Source organism: Callorhinchus milii, unplaced genomic scaffold (assembly GCF_018977255.1).
Source record: "Callorhinchus milii isolate IMCB2004 unplaced genomic scaffold, IMCB_Cmil_1.0 Scaffold18, whole genome shotgun sequence".
Classification (NCBI taxonomy): Eukaryota; Metazoa; Chordata; class Chondrichthyes; order Chimaeriformes; family Callorhinchidae; genus Callorhinchus; species Callorhinchus milii.
The window spans coordinates 2,387,432-2,404,483 of NW_024704759.1; the positions used below are offsets into that span (position 1 = coordinate 2,387,432).

Below are 17,052 nucleotides of genomic sequence, written 5' to 3' on the forward strand. Positions count from 1 at the left end.
ATGTATAAAGACAAACTTTCAGATTAAATGGCATCCAACACTATTGTACAACTAGTACATCAGACATGTTTAGGTTCCTGTAGCTTAGAGCACTCGCCATTGGCGGGCAGGCCTTCAGCCACTCTGCCACACCATCTGGAACTCCATCCCGCAGTCCCTCCGCCTCGGCCTCTCCCTTGCCTCCTTCAAGTCCTGTCTCAAGACCCTCCTCTTCGACAACGCCTTTGATCGCTCCCCTTCCCCCCCTGCCCTCCACCCTCCCCAATCCCGACCCCTAGCTTGGGTCCGAAACACTGATTGTCGAGCCCCTTAGGATGTCGATCCGATGTGAAAGGCGCTATACAAATGTAATTTTGTTGTTGTTGTTGAATACACAACCTTCTGATGAAAGTCAGAGGCGAGAGCGCTAGCAACTGAACTAGGCTGGCATGTGAACACATCGGCTAATGGAAAATGCAGGGTTGTTTATAATAATCCTTGCATTTGATATAGCGCCTTATCATGTCATTGAGACGTCTCAAATCACTTCACAGAATATACGGTAAAGTGGATTGACTGGGTATTTTATGGGCGAAACGCGGCAGCCAATTGCACACCACAGCGTCCCACAAATAAACATGGAGGAGTAACCAAAGTTGTTTGTTCCAGTTGTTTGTTTTTCGGATGAGATGTAAATATCATGCGACACTTGTCAACGTTTGGAGAGTGATAATGGTAATCATTTAAGAGTCTCTGCAACTGTTATCAGTCATGACCTGGCTCCAAAGGACTTTGAAATTCCAGCTAGTCTTAGCATGAAGATCACATCATATTAAAATTTTTAACATTGGGCAGAATTGCCGAACGAGGACAGAATCGCTGAGTGGACAAATCTTAAATTGAGTCTTAATTGAGAAGCTGTTTTTCTCCTCTGTTTCTTCAGAAGATACTGGCCTCTACGTTAAGACCGAATTTGAGTATTTCTACCAATTTTTCTGACATTTTTTAAACCAAAATGGTCCTGCAGGCTAAAACCCGGTAGAATTTTGGCCCTCGGTATGTTTAATTTACAATAGCAAATCACATCAATTTACTGTATTCAAGAGCATACATGAGGAAGGAGGGAATAGCGGGGTATAGGAGAAGAAGGGGAATGGGAAGGAGTGGGGGCTTGTGTGGAGTACAAACACTGGTACGGACTAGTTGTACCGAACGGCCTGTTTCCGTGCTGTATCACTCTATATATCGCATCTGTTAAAGTCTTTGAAGCTGTGTGATTGGCAGGTTAGGGGGAGATTCCGTTCAGAATATAGCAGCGAACAGCACAGAACCAGAGAGTCAGTCCGTCACCAGCCTCCGTCAGGCCAAGATTGGCAGCAATCAGCTACTCTCTGCTCTTTCCATTGGCCGAGTGGCCTCTTCTCATTCCACGCTCTCTTGTGTTCCTAATTAGGAAAGGCAGGCATCAGGCCCAGGGTCAGGATGTCTCTGAACTTGAGGAGGATCCAGGAAACTGCATACGTTTAGGAGTGTTAAGCTTGGATGTGCAGAATTGACGTAAGCACAGTTGACGCGAGCGGTCATGTGATAGCAGCAAGGCATTTCTCACATGAAACACTAGCTGCCCAGGTGAACGCTTGACACGAAACACATGATCCCACAGTCAAAGTCCAATCAGCAGGATATCAGCTCCCCCTTTTAAAATCAAGCACATGTCAGCAAGGCCCATTCGGTAGCTGGCACTCTCGCCTCTGGGTCAGGAGGTTGTGGGTTCGAGCCCCTGCATGAAGACTTGACCTCCCCCAGTCTTTGTTGGGAACTGCTGCAGCGTCAGAAGTGCCGTTCCCCCGAACTAAACATTTACCTGTCTTCCTGTGCGACATTCAATCTGTTTTGATTTAACTGCTTGAGTCAACTGTGCTTAAATCCGTTTTGATTTAAGTGCTCTGGGACACTACCCTGGGTGAGGGGCGCGATATAAATGCAAGTCGTTGTTGTTGTGGTTGTTGTTGCTGTTAAAGACGCTATTTGAAAAGTGGGATTTCCTCCAGATGATATGGATATTCACCTCACAGCTGTTGGTGGGCCCCTGCTATTGCCGCTGCACTTGCCTTACAAAAACAATTACTTACAGTTGCTGATAACTACTTGTGAAGTGTTTAGAGGCTTTCCCTTGATATAAAACACTGTAACTTAAGTGCAGACCAGATTGCAGGCAGAGAGAAAAATAAGGGACCCTTCTGGAGATAAAATTTACCACTCAACTTGTTTTGAACCAGACAATAAGGTTAATGAGTAGGCGCCCTCATTTTAAACAATTGGGAGATACTGTATCCTTAGTGAAGGATATGGCAAAGGCAAGTTACACCAACAACTTGCATTTATATAGCGCCCCTCACACAGGGTAGATTCATAGAACGTTTGACAGTGGTGGAGCAAGATACCTGCGCGACCTGAAGATCGAGAAGGAAGGGGGCAAGGCGGAGGGATAGAGGGAGAGTGTTCCAGGGTTTCGGAGCGTAATGGCTGAAAGCGTGGCCACCGATGGTGGAATGGAGGGCAATTGGGACAAATAGGAAAATTGCTGTGCAGAGCACCAAACACATCAAAACGTTTGCAGAAGAGATGATGAGATAAATGAAAAAGTAGTGATCGAGCGATGTGAAATGCAGAAAAAACTTGGGAGATGGTAAGAGGAAAAGGACAGGTAGTTAAGAGGTTATTAAGTCTTGAGTGTTTGGAAAAGAATGGGGGTAATTAGAAGAAGGCGTAAACGAAACAGTTTTGATTGCAAAACCGCCACAAGGACATAGAGAGGAGGCAGAAGGTGGAGAACAGTTTATTTGGGGCTTGGAAAAAACAGAGAGAAAAGTTCAGATAAGTGACAATCTTTACAAGAAGAAGTCGGAGAGCGAGTGCTTGAATAGTTTCTTTCAGAGCCGCTACAGGCATAATAGGCCGAATGTTGAGCATCTGTCCTATGTGCTGATGAGTCATTACAATGGATAAGTACATTATAAAATTACATAGTTATGTAGACTGAAAAAGAGGCATGGAGGGTGAAGTGGGTGGGGCGCGGAGGAGATTCATTGAGTTTGCTCCAGGGAGAATTTCCCCACACACAACTCCAGCTGCACTATAAAGTGTAGTGACTGTGTATTTTGTACGCAAATGCAGTGGAGGGCGGGGAGAAAAGGGCTAACAAGAAAAGGGCTTGTCAAACTAGTCAGGCTCCGCCACTGTTAAGCGCTCTGAGATGCTGCCCGGCATGGAGGGTGCTACATAATAATAATAATAATCCTTGCATTTGATATAGCGCTTTTCACGTCTTCTCGACGTCTCAAAGCGCTTCACAGAATAGACTGTAAAGTGAATTGACTGTATATTTGTGGGCAAACGCGGCAGCCAATTGCGCACAGCAATGTCCCACAAACAGTCGTAGATTGAAAATGACCAATTTATTATTGTTTTTGGTTTTGGAGGGATTATTATTAGGTGTGTGGAGTAAGGAAACTTGCCCAGGGTTTCGCCCTCTGCCTGGAATTGAACTCAGGTCTCTCGCTTGCAAAGCGAGTGCTCTAACCACTGAGCTACAGGACTCCCCAAGTGCAAGTTGTTGTTGAAACTTGCACTCTGGAACTGGAGAGAAAATCGCTCTGCCCTAAATGTTCAGCACCGGTCCTGCCAAAGAGACTGGAACCCTGAGCGAAGAGGGAGGAACAATACAGCTCAGAGTTGCCGGGATCCACGCCCACAATTCCTTAGCACTCTTCCTCCCATCTTAAACCTGGCCTCTCCTGAACTTGACTCCCCAAACCTTCAAATGACAGCGAATAGCAGTCCATCTCACCATTGTTTCTGCTGGACATAGGAACAGGAGAAGACCATCCAGCCCTTCGAGCCTGTTCCCGCCATTCTATTAGATCATGGCTGATTTGTACCTCAACACCAATTACCCGCCTTTGCCCCATATCCCCGGATACCCAGACCCAACAAAAATGGATCCAACTCAGTGTTGAAAACTTGAATGGGTCTGGCATCCAGAGAGAGCATTTGGCTGTATAATGCCATTCATTTTATTATTACTATTATTATTATTTTTTCATTTTATTTCCATTCCACCGCATCTCTGCTTCTCCTTAGCCTTTGCCCCATCCCCCACCTTTGCCTTGTGTTTTTCTGGATCAATGCCCCCCCCCCCAAAAATAAATTTGAGCTCAAGTGGGAGATGTGGTGGTGGTGGGGATGGGGGGGGGTGGGGGGTGAAGAAGGAAAAGGGGGCGGGAGATGGGCGGGGCTTAGAGCAATGACGAACAGGGGCGGGGCCTAGGCCCTGTGAAGCCCCGCCCCCTCCGATCAGCTGTTCGATTACATTCTGAACCAGAAAAATACATCTCTGAAGCTTTTTAATGCATCAACTAAAGGGCGAGGAATAACACATGACGGACAGGGGCTCTGGGGGCTTTTTCTTCTAAGAAGCACAGACATCGCCCCCCCCCCTTCTCTCTCTCTCTCTCTCTCTCCCCCTCTCTCTTCTTTCTGTAAATATATATATATATAGTGTATATATATATATTTTTAAAAAAAAATTGTGTCTTTTTTTCCGGGGGGAACAAAAAAAGCAATCACATCTTGTTTTCTACCTCATTTTTGAACCTTAGGGGTGTTTCATTTTACTGTACTTTTTTTTGGGTGGTGGGGGAAGAGAGAGAGAGAGAGAGAGGGGGGAAGAAAGGGAGAGAGAGAGAGAGTGGGGAAGAAAGAGAGAGAGAGAGAGAGAGAGGGGGGGAATAAAGGAAGGAAGGGGGTCGTTTTGGGGGTTACAAACAGACTGCAAATACTTGACACAAAGAAGCAGGTAAGCCATATAAATTACTATGACTGTACGTGCAAACTGGCAGCGTTTTCCTGTGCATTTTGCGGTGCTGCAGATGCGCTGCTGTTGCACCGCGGAGGCTCTGCTTTGTCGAGTTTGTAATAATTTGGGTTCTTTTGCTGTGGATTTCTCACATCAATCTCCTTTCCTTTCTCTCTCCCCCCCCCCCCCCACCTCCTCCACTCTCTCTCTCTCTCTCTCTTCTTCCCCCACACTCTCATAAAAGGGGGCTTTGGGGGTGAGGGAGAGGGGGATATATAGATATATATATGTATTAGAGAGAGAGAAATAGCTCAAACTGATTTTTTTTGGGTCTGTTTTGGATCGAATTGACACGGAAACATGGTGACTATTGTGCTGTTTGCAGGGCTCGATTCCACCACTTCCTTATAGGTTTGTCCTTGCCATGACCCCCCCCCCCCCCTCCCTTTCCTCTCTCTTTTCCCCCCCACTCCATCCCCATCCTCCCCCACTCCCCCCCAAACCCGATCGATTAGGGATCGAACAAGGATCCCCCACCCCCTGTGTGTGTGTGTGTGTGTGTGTGAGATCCCCTTTCCAAACCTGGTCGAAAGAGGCGTTTAACAAGAATTGTGGACAATAACATTCACATTGGCCACATTTCTCGTTGCTCCGCAAATTGCGATCCTTTGGGCAAACGTTAAACTGGAAGCGCATTAACTCCAATAATAAATAAATCATTGCGCGTTACTGGAAGGAGCCACACAGAAATATATCGGATTGTAGCTGTGTGTCCTTCAAGCCTCTATTAATTGTATTAATTGCTGATCTATATATTTTTTCCTCTCTTTTTGTCTCTCTTTCTCTCTCTCTCTCTCTCTCTCGGTTTCCTTCGAGATGTGGGTTGTAATTCTATTGTGCTGTTAAAACAGCTGATGGTGATGGCATTGGTTGGTGGATCGGATTAGTCAGTAACCTGACGTGAAGATTATTATCATATAAACTGCACAATGACGTGTGCCTCCAACCCCCCCCCCCCCCCCCCCCCCATCCCCAGCCTGACATGACCTCCTTATTTATTTGCATCTCCAATGGAAGTTTTCCAATCCCCCCCCACCCACCACTCCCAGCCTTCTTAATAGATTTGCTCAGAATAGAAACCAGGGAGGCAAACAGTAAGTCTTTATACACACACATATAAAAAAAATAACAATGTGGTCACTCAATCCACGACTGTTTGTGGGGGAACGCCGCTGCGCGCAATTGGCTGCCGTGTTTCGCCCACAAAATATGCAGTCAATTCACTTTACCGTATGTTCTGTGAAGCGCTTTGAGACGTCTCGAAGATGTGATAAGGCGCTGTATCAAATGCAAGGATTATTAGTATTTATAAGTACACGTAGAAGAAACCTTTGTCTCATGATTTTTACATGTTAGTCCAGCCTTGTGTGCCTGCGCCTTTTATTATAATCATCATAATAATAATCCTTGTATTTGATACATCGCCTTATCACGTCATTGAGACGTCTGAAAGCGCTTTGCAGGGTATACCATAAAGTAGATTGACTGTGTTCTTTGTGGGCGAAATGCAGCAGCTGATTGCACACAGTAATATCATACAAAGTCATAGATAATAATCCTTGCATTTGATATAGTGCTTCTCACGTCGGGAGGACGTCCCCAAAGCGCTTCACAGAACACACTGCAAAGTGAATTGACTGTACATCTGTGGGCGAACGCGGCAGCCAATTGCGCACAGCAATGTCCCACAAACAGTCGTAGATTGAAAATGACCAATTTATTATTGTTTTTGGTTTTGGAGGAATTATTATTAGGCTCTGTGTGGAGTAAGGAAACTTGCCCAAGGTTTCGCCCTCTGCCTGGAATTGAACTCAGGTCTCTCACTTACAAAGCGAGTGCTCTAACCACTGAGCTACAGGACTCGAGTTGACCATAGGTCTCGCCCTGTCCGGGAATCGAAACCGGGTCTTTTACTTGCAAGGCGAGTGTGCTAACCACTGCCCTACGGGACTCCATTTTAATAGGGGGAAGGTATAGAAAGAGAGGTTCAGTTGCTAATATGATACTGCTGCAGAGTAATCATTCAATTAAATACAGTGTCTGACTTAAAAACTGACGGCACGTTGGTTAATGTGTGTGTATGTGTGTGTTTGGGGGGTTGGTGGGGGCAGGGGGTGGTGGGAGGAGTGGGAAAGTTTCCAAAACTCTGCATGATCTTAAATAGTTGGTGTTTCAGATCACATCGAACCTGTCGTGAAACGTAGCATTTTTAAAAAACATCTCCCCAACTGGTCCTAAGGCTCAGGCCAGGAGGAATTCTAATCATGTGGGGCAGCCAAGGATTATGAACAATATGCTGGATTTCTGGTGACAACCCCTCATTTTACCACTTGAAATGTGCAGTGTTTTCTCTTGGCCCCCAATTTCCTCCCTCCTGTTGTCTATCATTGTGTGGGTGCTAACAACACGCTGTGACTTAGGTGGTGCTTTTGCATGTTCAAAGTTTGGACAGTGAGTGTTTTACTGGTGGTTTGTAAGCAGGCAGGCACGCTCTGCCTCGCCAAAGAACCAGGGTTTGTATAACTGTGATCCACATTGCCACTGCAGTAAACACTTGGCTCCTTTGAAAGGGAAATTATTGAACGGTTTTGCCAAATGTCCAATCCCACAAACCTAGAACTTGACACGTTTTTCACTTCTCTGAATTTACCAACTTGCTTTTCGATGGTGTGAAATGAAGGAACCATGATAATAAACTGAAATACACAAAATCCACAGTCATTTTGCAATGTTATTCATTATTATACGCTCTGATAAGGCGCTATCTAAAATGCAAGGATTATTATAATAAGATGCTCTGTTTCTCTTCCCTGAGAGATGCAATAATATATAATAATAATAGTCCTTGCATTTTGATATAGCGCCCTATCACGTCATCGAGATGTTTCAAAGCGCTTCGCAGAATACACTGTAAAGTGAATTGTTTGTATATTTTGTGGGCCAAACGTGGCAGCGAATTGCACACAGCAGTGTCCCACAAACAGTCGTGGATCGAACTGACTAAATTATTATTATTATTTATTTTGTTTGAAGGGATTGTTACCCCCGGAAAGCGATCCACCAAAATACTCCAAAAATAAACGGTTTGCCTCTTTTTTTCCTCTTTCCTTTTCGTTGTGTTGCTGCAGGCTTTCTTTGTACAGAAACCAAGTGAAACCTTATGACCGCACTGTCCGACCAGGTCTCGGTTGAGTTGAGATTCGTCAGAGGGGATCCACGCACACAGCTCCACCGTCAGCTTCTCACAGCCCCCTAGGAGATCGCTCATTCGCCTGTGCGTTACATCACACCTCCCGGCCTCCCACACAGCCAGCCAGACAGACACACAGCCAGCCAGACAGACACGCAGCCAGCCAGACAACCAGCCATGTTTCACCGATTCACCAGCCTTTTTTATGGGGGCAGCGAGAACACCTGCATCGAGGGACCTGATCCCTCCCTGACTGAAAAGGAAGATGATGGATGGCTCATTGTGGACTTTCCAGGTCAGTTCATAGAATCAAAGAATCTTACAGCACAGAAGGAGGCCATTTGGCCCATCGTGTCTGTGCTGGCTCTTTGAAAGAACTATCCAACTCGTCCCACTCCTCACACTCTTAAGCCACAGCCCTGCACATTTTTCCTTTTTAAGTACATATCCAATTCCCTTTTGAAAGCTTTTATCGAATGTGTTTCCACCACCCTTCCAGGCATTGCCTTCCAGACTGCAACAAACTCTCTGGGTTAAAAACATTTCTCCTCGATTCCCTTCTGGTTCTTTTGCCAATTATCTTAAATCTATGTCCCCTGTTTCTAGTTCTCAAATGTCTTTGACTCGTGGGTCCTGGGTTCCATCTTGCCAATGTTTGGGTACAAATTCTGTTTGAGCGTTAACCCTGAGCACCTTTGGTGATCAACGACTGTATTGGGGGAAATCCCGTGAGGTGGGCACAATGTAGTTTTAGAAGGCTGTCTGGTTGCTAACTTTATAATGGTAATAATCCTTGCATTCGATATTGCGCCTTATCGCGTCTTCGAGATGTCTCAAAGCGCTTCCCAGAATATACTGTAAAGTGAATTGACTGTATATTTTGTGGACGAAGCGTGGCAGCCAATTGGGCACAGCAGCGTCCCACACACAGTCATGGATTGAGTTTGAATAATTATTTTTATTTTGAAGGGATTATTACCCCCAGAAAAACAATCCGCCAATCGACTAATAACCGGATTCCTACTTACTACTGGGTGAACAGAGGCGTGTGTGTGGAGTAAGGAAACCTACCCAATGTTTTGCCCTGAATCTAACCCAGGTCCTCCCGCTTGAGAGGGGAGTGCTCTAAAATGGAGTGTTCTAGATCGAGTGCTCTATCTTTATTGCTTCCCAGCATGACAAGGTCACTGAGTGGAACAAGGACTGATTAGTCCATGAATGAGGGCTCTCTCCGTGGAATGGGAAGTCCTAAGAGACCTGGCTGAGCTAACACCAACGTTCCTTTGAAGGGACCAATGTTTGATTTGCCACAGGGAGGGGCAAATTTCACAGAGATTGATCTTTACAAGCTATTACAGTTTCTTTCTTGGGAGGTTGAATGTGTTGGATGGTTTTCATGATGGAACCAAATTATCAATGGCCTCCTCTTACCTTCAATGTCTTCTTTTGTGCGGGGAGTTTTGCAAGTTACAGGCACATTCCCAACATTGGCTTTGGTGTCAAACTGGTCTGGAGGGAAAAAGGATTTTCAGATTTGACAACGATTAGTTCCTGGGAGTTCAACTAATTAAAAGTCAATAGAGATACATCCACTGACACAGGAGATTTGGTGTTTGAAGTGTATGTATGTGAGTGAGTATGTGTGAATGTGTGATTATGTGTGTGTGAATATGTGTGTGTGTCTGAATATGTGTATGTGTGTGAATGTGTGTGTGTATATTTGTGTAAATGTGTGTGTGTGTATGTGTGTGTTGTGTGAATGTGTATGTTGTGTGAATTTATGTGTGTCCGCGTGAATGTGTGCGTGTGTGTGTGAATGAATGTGTGTGTTTGTGTGAATGAATGTTTGTGTGTGTGATTGAATGTGTGCGAGTGAATGAATGTGTGCGTGTGTGAATGAATGTACGCTCACATGAGTGTGTGCGCGCATGAGTGGGTGTGTGAGCGTGAGTGTGTGTGGGTGAGTGTGTATGTGTGAGTGTGTGTGAGTGTGTGTGTGAATGTGTGCGTGCGAATGTGTGTGTGTAAATGTGAGTGTGTGTGAATGTATGTTATGTGTGTGTGTGTGAATGTATGTGTGTGAGAATGTGTGTGTGAATTTGTATGTGTAGGAATGTGTGTGTGTGTGAATGTGTGTGTTATGTGAATGTGTGTGTGTGTGAATTTGTGTATTTTGCGTGAATGTGTGTGTGTGAATGCGTGGGCGTGAATGAATGTGTGTGAATGTGTGTGTGTGTGTGTGTGAATATGTGTGTGTTTTATCACAGTTGCTTTTCCCAACGTCATGGCACGTGATTAAATAAAGAAAAAAAAGAAAACAGAAAAGAAATGTAACAGTCACTCACAATGAAGGTGATGTAATAGCTCCACACCCTGATGCTGCAACTGAGTATTAGGTTCACTCTATCTCTGCACACCTAGCTCAAACTGCTGATCTACACCGAATTGGAGTCAACGTGTAGATCAGCTACGACCTAATAGTATAGCGAAACATGCTCGAGGGGCTGAATGGCCTGCTCCTGTTCCTATGTTCCTAAAATGGGTTTGAGTTGGTTGTGATGGTGGGAGTCGATTGGAAGCTAAGGATTGGTAGTTTCTCTTTCCCAGCCTCAAGTTTCAGTGGAAGTCTTTCTGTTCATATCTTAAAACAAATTCCCTTTTATTTCCCCTCAACTTTCCTGCCCTTGTCTCTGCAGTTGGTGCTGACTCACTGTGGTCTGGTAACTCAGTGTTGGCCAACCTTCATGTTTTTGGCAGGATTCTCAATATCTGACAGGACACAGCAGTGCAGGATGAGTCAAAGATTCCTCTGTCCTTTGATCTCGAATATCAGTATGCCCTGCCATAAATATCTTAACCCTTCCCTTTCCAACTCTGTCCTGAAGTCCTGGTTAGGATAAAGGTTGCAATGGAAATTACCACCCCAACCCCCCTCACCCACCCCTCTGTTGATTGTAGACAAATATATCTCCTGCCTTCTACATATTGCAGTGGCGAGGTCTGTAATGCTCTGTTCTGCCTCTAATTCTCTCCCGTGGGATAGATTTGGAACCAAAGGAGTTACAAACCGTGAAATTTTCCAGTCCTGTTATTTCAACCCTCCCAAGAATTCCCAATAGCAGATCTGCCCAACTTTCTTCTTTGTTTTCAAAGTGTGTTACACCCGACCCTATTCCCCCACTCATTCCCACTTGCCCCCGCAAAAAACAAATTGCTCATCTTTGTGCATCTCCACTGTAGTTGTCGTGGGGGGGAGGTGGTGGGGGAATAACTGACCTATAGGCACAGGAGAAGGCCATTCAGCCACTTGAGCCTGTTCCGCCATTCTGTTAGATCATGGTTGATGTGCACATTATCTCCAAATAAAATCCTGGCTGTTTTATAGGTTAATTGGCCCAGTGTAGATTTTTCTCACTTTTTTTAAACCGTTTTTACTTTTAATCTGTTCGTTCACTGACTGCCCCATTGCAATTCAAGCAGATGGTTTAGTTTGGACCTACAGGGTGTCCACAATGGGTGGGGGGGGGGGGCGGTAACAGGACTTTGTGGAGACCCTGTCATTTACCATTGAAGGAGATGGTGATACCTAACTCCAGTGGTGGGTGGTGGGTGTGGGCAACGCAGGCAAATCCGAACGATTACCTACACTTGGAGGAGGCGTCATGGAATAGTGATCAGCAGCAGATGGGAACCCTGTTTGCTTTACTTTGTGTTCCCTCCGCCCACCCTTCTCCCTCGCCTAAGGGTGCGAGGCCCAATTGTTGCGATCTACTGTTACCCCAGCTGACTTTGTTGTTTGCCTATAGTCTGTACTCGGAATAATAAATTACAGAGAGGAAACGCCGTCTCAATAATTCGGAGAACATTGGTCACATTTGTCAGAGTGCGGGGAGGGTGTAATGTTTCCCCTACACCTGTGGTCTTGCCTGTGCCTCAGGATATACACAGGAGAGACAGACCCTATGACAGGCACCATTGTTTCGTTCTTGTTCTCACTTTTAACTCTGCCTTTATTTTGCAATTTGCACCAATTTGTGTGTTGAATGTCTCAATTTTATTTTCAATGCCAACGAACCACCCTCTCCCCACACGCCCCCACCTCCCAAGTGGGTTGGAAATTGGACCATAGCCCACAAAATACACAGTCACTTCACCTTATATTCGGTGAAGCACTTAGAGACATCTCAATGATGTGATACGGAGCTATATCAAATGCAAGGAGTATTATTAGAGTGAGATCTGGTTATTATTTTTTCTAATCCTGTGTATAAAGGAGAACTCTTATGTGCTTTGCCCTAATGTCACCATGCCTCGAAATTCAGTGAGATTGTGGGGTTGGGAGAGGGGAACGTGAATAAAGTGGAATTAAAACCTTTTCTCAAATAATTTCATACCAATATCCACCCTCCCGTGCTTTCAATAATTCTCGATTTCAAGATTCTCACGCTCGGCTTCAAATCCCTTCATGCTTTGGTACCTCTCTACCTCTCCCATCTGCTTACTCCCCAATGCACAACTCATTGCTTACGCTTGACTGGCTCCAGCCTGCTGCTTGTCCCTCGTGCCCTCCGTTCCACCATCGGTGGCCACGCTTTCTGCCACTACGCCCCAAAACTCTGGAACTCTCTCCCTCAATCCCTCTACCTTGTCCCATCCCATCCTTCCCCATCTTCAGGTCGCGCCTGAAGACCTTCCACTTCGACCTGCCTATGGTCACCTCCCTCCTTCCCCCAGCTCGGTATCGTGCTCCAACACTGTTGAGTGCTCTTTGTTGCTAGAGCACTGGAGGGGCACTGTATAAATGCAGGTTGTTGTTGCTTTTGAGTTTCATCTTTGCTCTCAACACAGCTGCGTTACAAGCCATTGGGATGCCTCTCTCTCTCTCTCTCTCGCTCTCTTTCTTCCACCACAACTCCGCCCCACCATCTTAGCCCCTTCCCCACCTTTCCGACAAATGCTAGTCTTTTGCTGTGGTGTGCCTTTCCACTGTGCTTGTCAGAACCCAATATTGGGACAAGTGGAAAATTGGAGGAAATTGCTCTTTACTGACTCGTTCTTAAAGAGGATTAACCTGTAATTTTTTTTTAAATGGTGGACTAGGCTCATCATTCTGAAAATGGCTAATAAGTCTCTTTTGTGTTTTGTTTTGTTTTCCCACCTCCCCCTCTTCTTTTCCTCTCCCCAATTCACCTCCCCTCCCTCACCCTCCCACACTACTTCAATAACGTACTTCATTCTCACCCAATTTCCAATGGACATTGCTTACTCCACTGGATGGTCACATGCACTCACCTTCTCAACACCCCCAACCCCAATCCCAAATTTAGATGATTGCACTAAATGCTCAAGTGGAGGAGTGGAGGTGAAGGCAAGCACGTGTGTGCCCAGCCCTCATCTGCCTGATGACCACCTTCCATTGGCCTCTTCTTCCCTTGAGTCTCTCTGTCACTGTGGAATCAGCTCCCGTCCTCCACGGTCTAAAGCCTGCACTTTGGAAGAGAGTTGGTTTGTCACCCCTCCCCCCTGTTTTACTGCAGAAGGCCAGGAGCCAGGGGAGGTGGAGATCAGCCCCCTGGAGAACCTGCTAATCGAACACCCCAGCATGTCCGTCTATGCCGGCAGCAACACCAACATCAGCACTATGGAGGACGAACCATCTGAGGTGCCCAGCAGCAGGTAAGTGTATGTCCAAAATATCACATTGCTTTGTATCTTTACTTACTTCAGCCTCACTGCTCCCACCCTTTGGAACTCCATCCCCCAGTCCCTTTGCCTCACTCCCACCCTTGCCTCCTTCAAGGCAAGTCTCAAGACCCTCCTCTTCAACCACACCTTCAGTTGGCCTCCTACTACTACCCCTAGCCTCCCTGCCCTCCACCCTTCCTGACCGCAACCCCCTGCTCGGGTGCAAATCCCTGGCTGTCCTGCGTCATGAGATGTCCTTCCGACTTGAAAAACGCCATACAAATGGTTGTTGTAGCTTTGAAAAGGTGTTAAAGACAACTTCCTCTAACCCCTCCCTTTATGGTTTGTTTGGCCGTGAACTTAACCATGTTTGTGTGTGAGTTGTGAAGCGATCCATAATAAACAGCTGTGCAGTGCTGGTGTATTGACGATAGTGGGTCCATTTGAAGGAGCCTTGCCTATCTCCTTGCTCTTCCCTCACATCTGCCTTCCGCTCCAGCACGTTACACTTGGTTATCTATCGTTGCTGCTTGGTGAGCTTATCGTTCAGTCACTGTGCTATCTTTCCAATCCTCTTGTAGCTTTGAAACCGCTCGCCCTCGGTCAGAGACAGAAAACGCTCTGTTGTTGCTCTTCGCACAACAAGGAAGGTGATTTATTCTCCCTACTGTCTATATTTGTCTTAAGAGTTTTTCTGCTGGGATCTGCCTCCACTCAATTCGAGTTTGACTGGCTGCTGTACGTTATTTTCTCTCTTCACCCCCACACCCCACTTTCCACCATCTTTCCTGAAGGCCAGTCAACCTCTGACCGGTCTTCCCCATTGTCAGTGGGATCTGGGATTGAACCTCTGTCCACCTCTGTATCTATGATGCGCAGTTTCCCACGAGCAGTAACTTTCCGATACAGTGGTTGAGGCAATGCTGGGCAAATATTTTCAATGGAACGCTATATTTTCAAAGGACCCTTTTGAATTTGTTTTACCATCTAATTTCACGGTTACCGATTCGCACCCAACCTTATCTGGGAACCGGTTTAGCCAATCAGACTTTCTGTGTTGAGAAAGGTGACAATTTAAGTCCTAGTTTGTACACAATTAATCTTACTCAAATTTAACTGTTTAGTTTTAGTACTCTTTGAATCTCTGTTGGAAACAGCTGGAACCCGGCAATTTGTTGATTCTGTTGACCATCTGTTGAGGTTTGGCTCTTGATGTTTCAACCTCTTTAATTCTAATTTCACAAGCACCTTCCTGTGTCCCCATTTGTCCAGTTTATTGCACATCGCTTGTGTTGCTCCGCAGCTGTTTTTTCAGGCGTATCGCTCCTCAGACCCGGGCATTGCCCCAATAATTAACCCTTAAGTGTGGTTTCCTTTCACAACAACCACATAACTCTCACCACGTCTGGGCCCAACCCTTGTCTTCCTGATCACAACCTTCCTTCCATCGGCCTCTTCTTACCTGTTTATGTTTTGTATTAAATATTTCGGATGAGACGTTAAACCAAGGTCCCTTCTGCCTCTTCAAATGGACATTAAAGATCTCCCGCGGCGCTGTTCGAAAAGAGAAGTGAATTTCTCTCTCACTCCCGTGTACTCGCCAACAATTCCCCCAAATAAAACTGGTCACTCACTTCGTGGTTGTTTGTGGGACACTGTGGTGCTCAATTTTACTACCGTGTTTCGCCCACAAAATACACAAGTCAACCCCGCTTTACAATATATCCTGCAAAGCGCTTTGAGACGTCTCAATGATACGATAAGGCCCTGCAGCAAATGTGAGGATTATTATTATTAAACATCGCGCTTTCTGTACGGTCAATGCTGTGTGAGATCCTTCTGTAAAAATTTTTTTTATCCTCTCCCCTTCCCCCCTTCCCCCCCACTCCTGGTCTTTTCCTCCCCCTCTCTCCCGCCTTTAGGAGCGCACGTCAGCCCAGGGCGGAGAGACTGACAGCTCCCAGCCCAGCTGTCGCGGCGGGTATCCAGTCTAGTCTGGTGGAGAAGGTGAGTCAGGTCCGCCGTCTCCAGCGTGCCAAGCAGCGGATGGAGAGACACCAGCTGAGCCGCAACCGCATTCAGAGGCAGAACCTCACCAGGGAGTGTCGCTTACACAGGACCAAACACCACGGCAGCTTCGTGTACCAGCCTCGCCAGCGTCACTGCAACTATTAAACCAATTCAGGGACAGGACGGGTTTGGGGTTGGGGTTTTGAGATTCGGGGGTTAAGGGGAAGTTGGATGGCATTAATAAGTTTAGGTGAACTGTGTATTTCGCATTTCATGAGCTGGCCTTCTGACTCTAGACCTGGCTTTTAGAGTAAAGGTGTTCCCGTGCTTTGTCTAACACCTGTCATTTGGTACCTTCTTTTTTTTTTGGCCCTCGTTTCTGTCTGCTTTTAAGATGTTTTTCCGAGAGGAACCGGGGCTTTCATGCCAACTGGGTCCTTGGCTTGTGCTGTCTCTGTTTGAGCCGTGGTGGCATATACTGATGTGTGTTGTGGGGCAGGACAAGCGCATTTAAGCTGATTGGGTTTGGTTGGTTGGTGGGGGGGGAAGCGGGAAGGAAAAATGAAAGGAAACCAAATTGGGAATGTACTAGCAAGTTAAACTGTTGCGGGGAGGGAGGCAATGACTCGGCTGAGCTGGTCTTATCCATGTGCCTGAATACATTTGCCACAGCCTGGGTTGGGGTGAGGGGGGGAATGGGATGAGACTGACTTGAGATCCTGCTATCCTCTCGAGCCATTTTGTCGAGAGGTGTTCACAGCTAATTAATCATCAGCAGTGACTGTACCTGCCCTGGGATGGCATTCTCACAGGCGTCCGTTACCCATGCACAGACATAGAAAGCGATGCCCTCGTGTCTCATAGTACAATCCTCGGAGCTGGGCTCCATTAGGGTCCCTCTCCTCACCAGACGTATTCACTCTGGTTATATTCTGTACATTTGATACTGCACCTGTTCGCCCACAAAATACACAGTCAATTCACAGTATAAGCTGTGAAGCCCTTTGAGAAGTCTTGAAGACGTGACATGGCGCTATATCAAATGCAAGGATTATTATTATTATTCCACCTTGCTCGAGATTTAACTCTAATTATGTAGCGTTTTAGAAAGGCCAGAATTTGGCAAATCCTTAAAAAACAGTTTTCTCTTTTAGTACTTTTAAGTGCTTTGAGAAAGTCACAATGATGTGTTAAGGGGCTACATCAAATGTGGGGATTATTATTATTATTATTGCAAAACCAGCTTGCAAACGACTTTAGGTCATTTTGT

General features: G+C 46.0%; 1 protein-coding gene across 2 annotated transcripts; it reads left to right on the plus strand.

The window, feature by feature from the left end:
* The first annotated feature begins 4,734 nt into the window (after positions 1-4,734).
* On the plus strand, positions 4,735-16,786 carry LOC103189918 (tumor protein p53-inducible nuclear protein 2). Of its 2 annotated transcripts, XM_042341839.1 has the most exons (5): positions 4,735-4,837; positions 8,026-8,382; positions 13,625-13,763; positions 14,354-14,422; positions 15,695-16,786. In XM_042341839.1, exons 2-5 carry the CDS (start codon positions 8,265-8,267, stop codon positions 15,945-15,947), a joined length of 579 nt encoding a protein of 192 aa, XP_042197773.1. In that variant the 5' UTR covers positions 4,735-4,837; positions 8,026-8,264; the 3' UTR covers positions 15,948-16,786. The 2 variants fall into 2 exon arrangements, with proteins under 2 accessions (XP_042197773.1, XP_042197774.1); XM_042341840.1 differs by lacking the exon at positions 14,354-14,422.
* Positions 16,787-17,052: the final 266 nt, after the last annotated feature.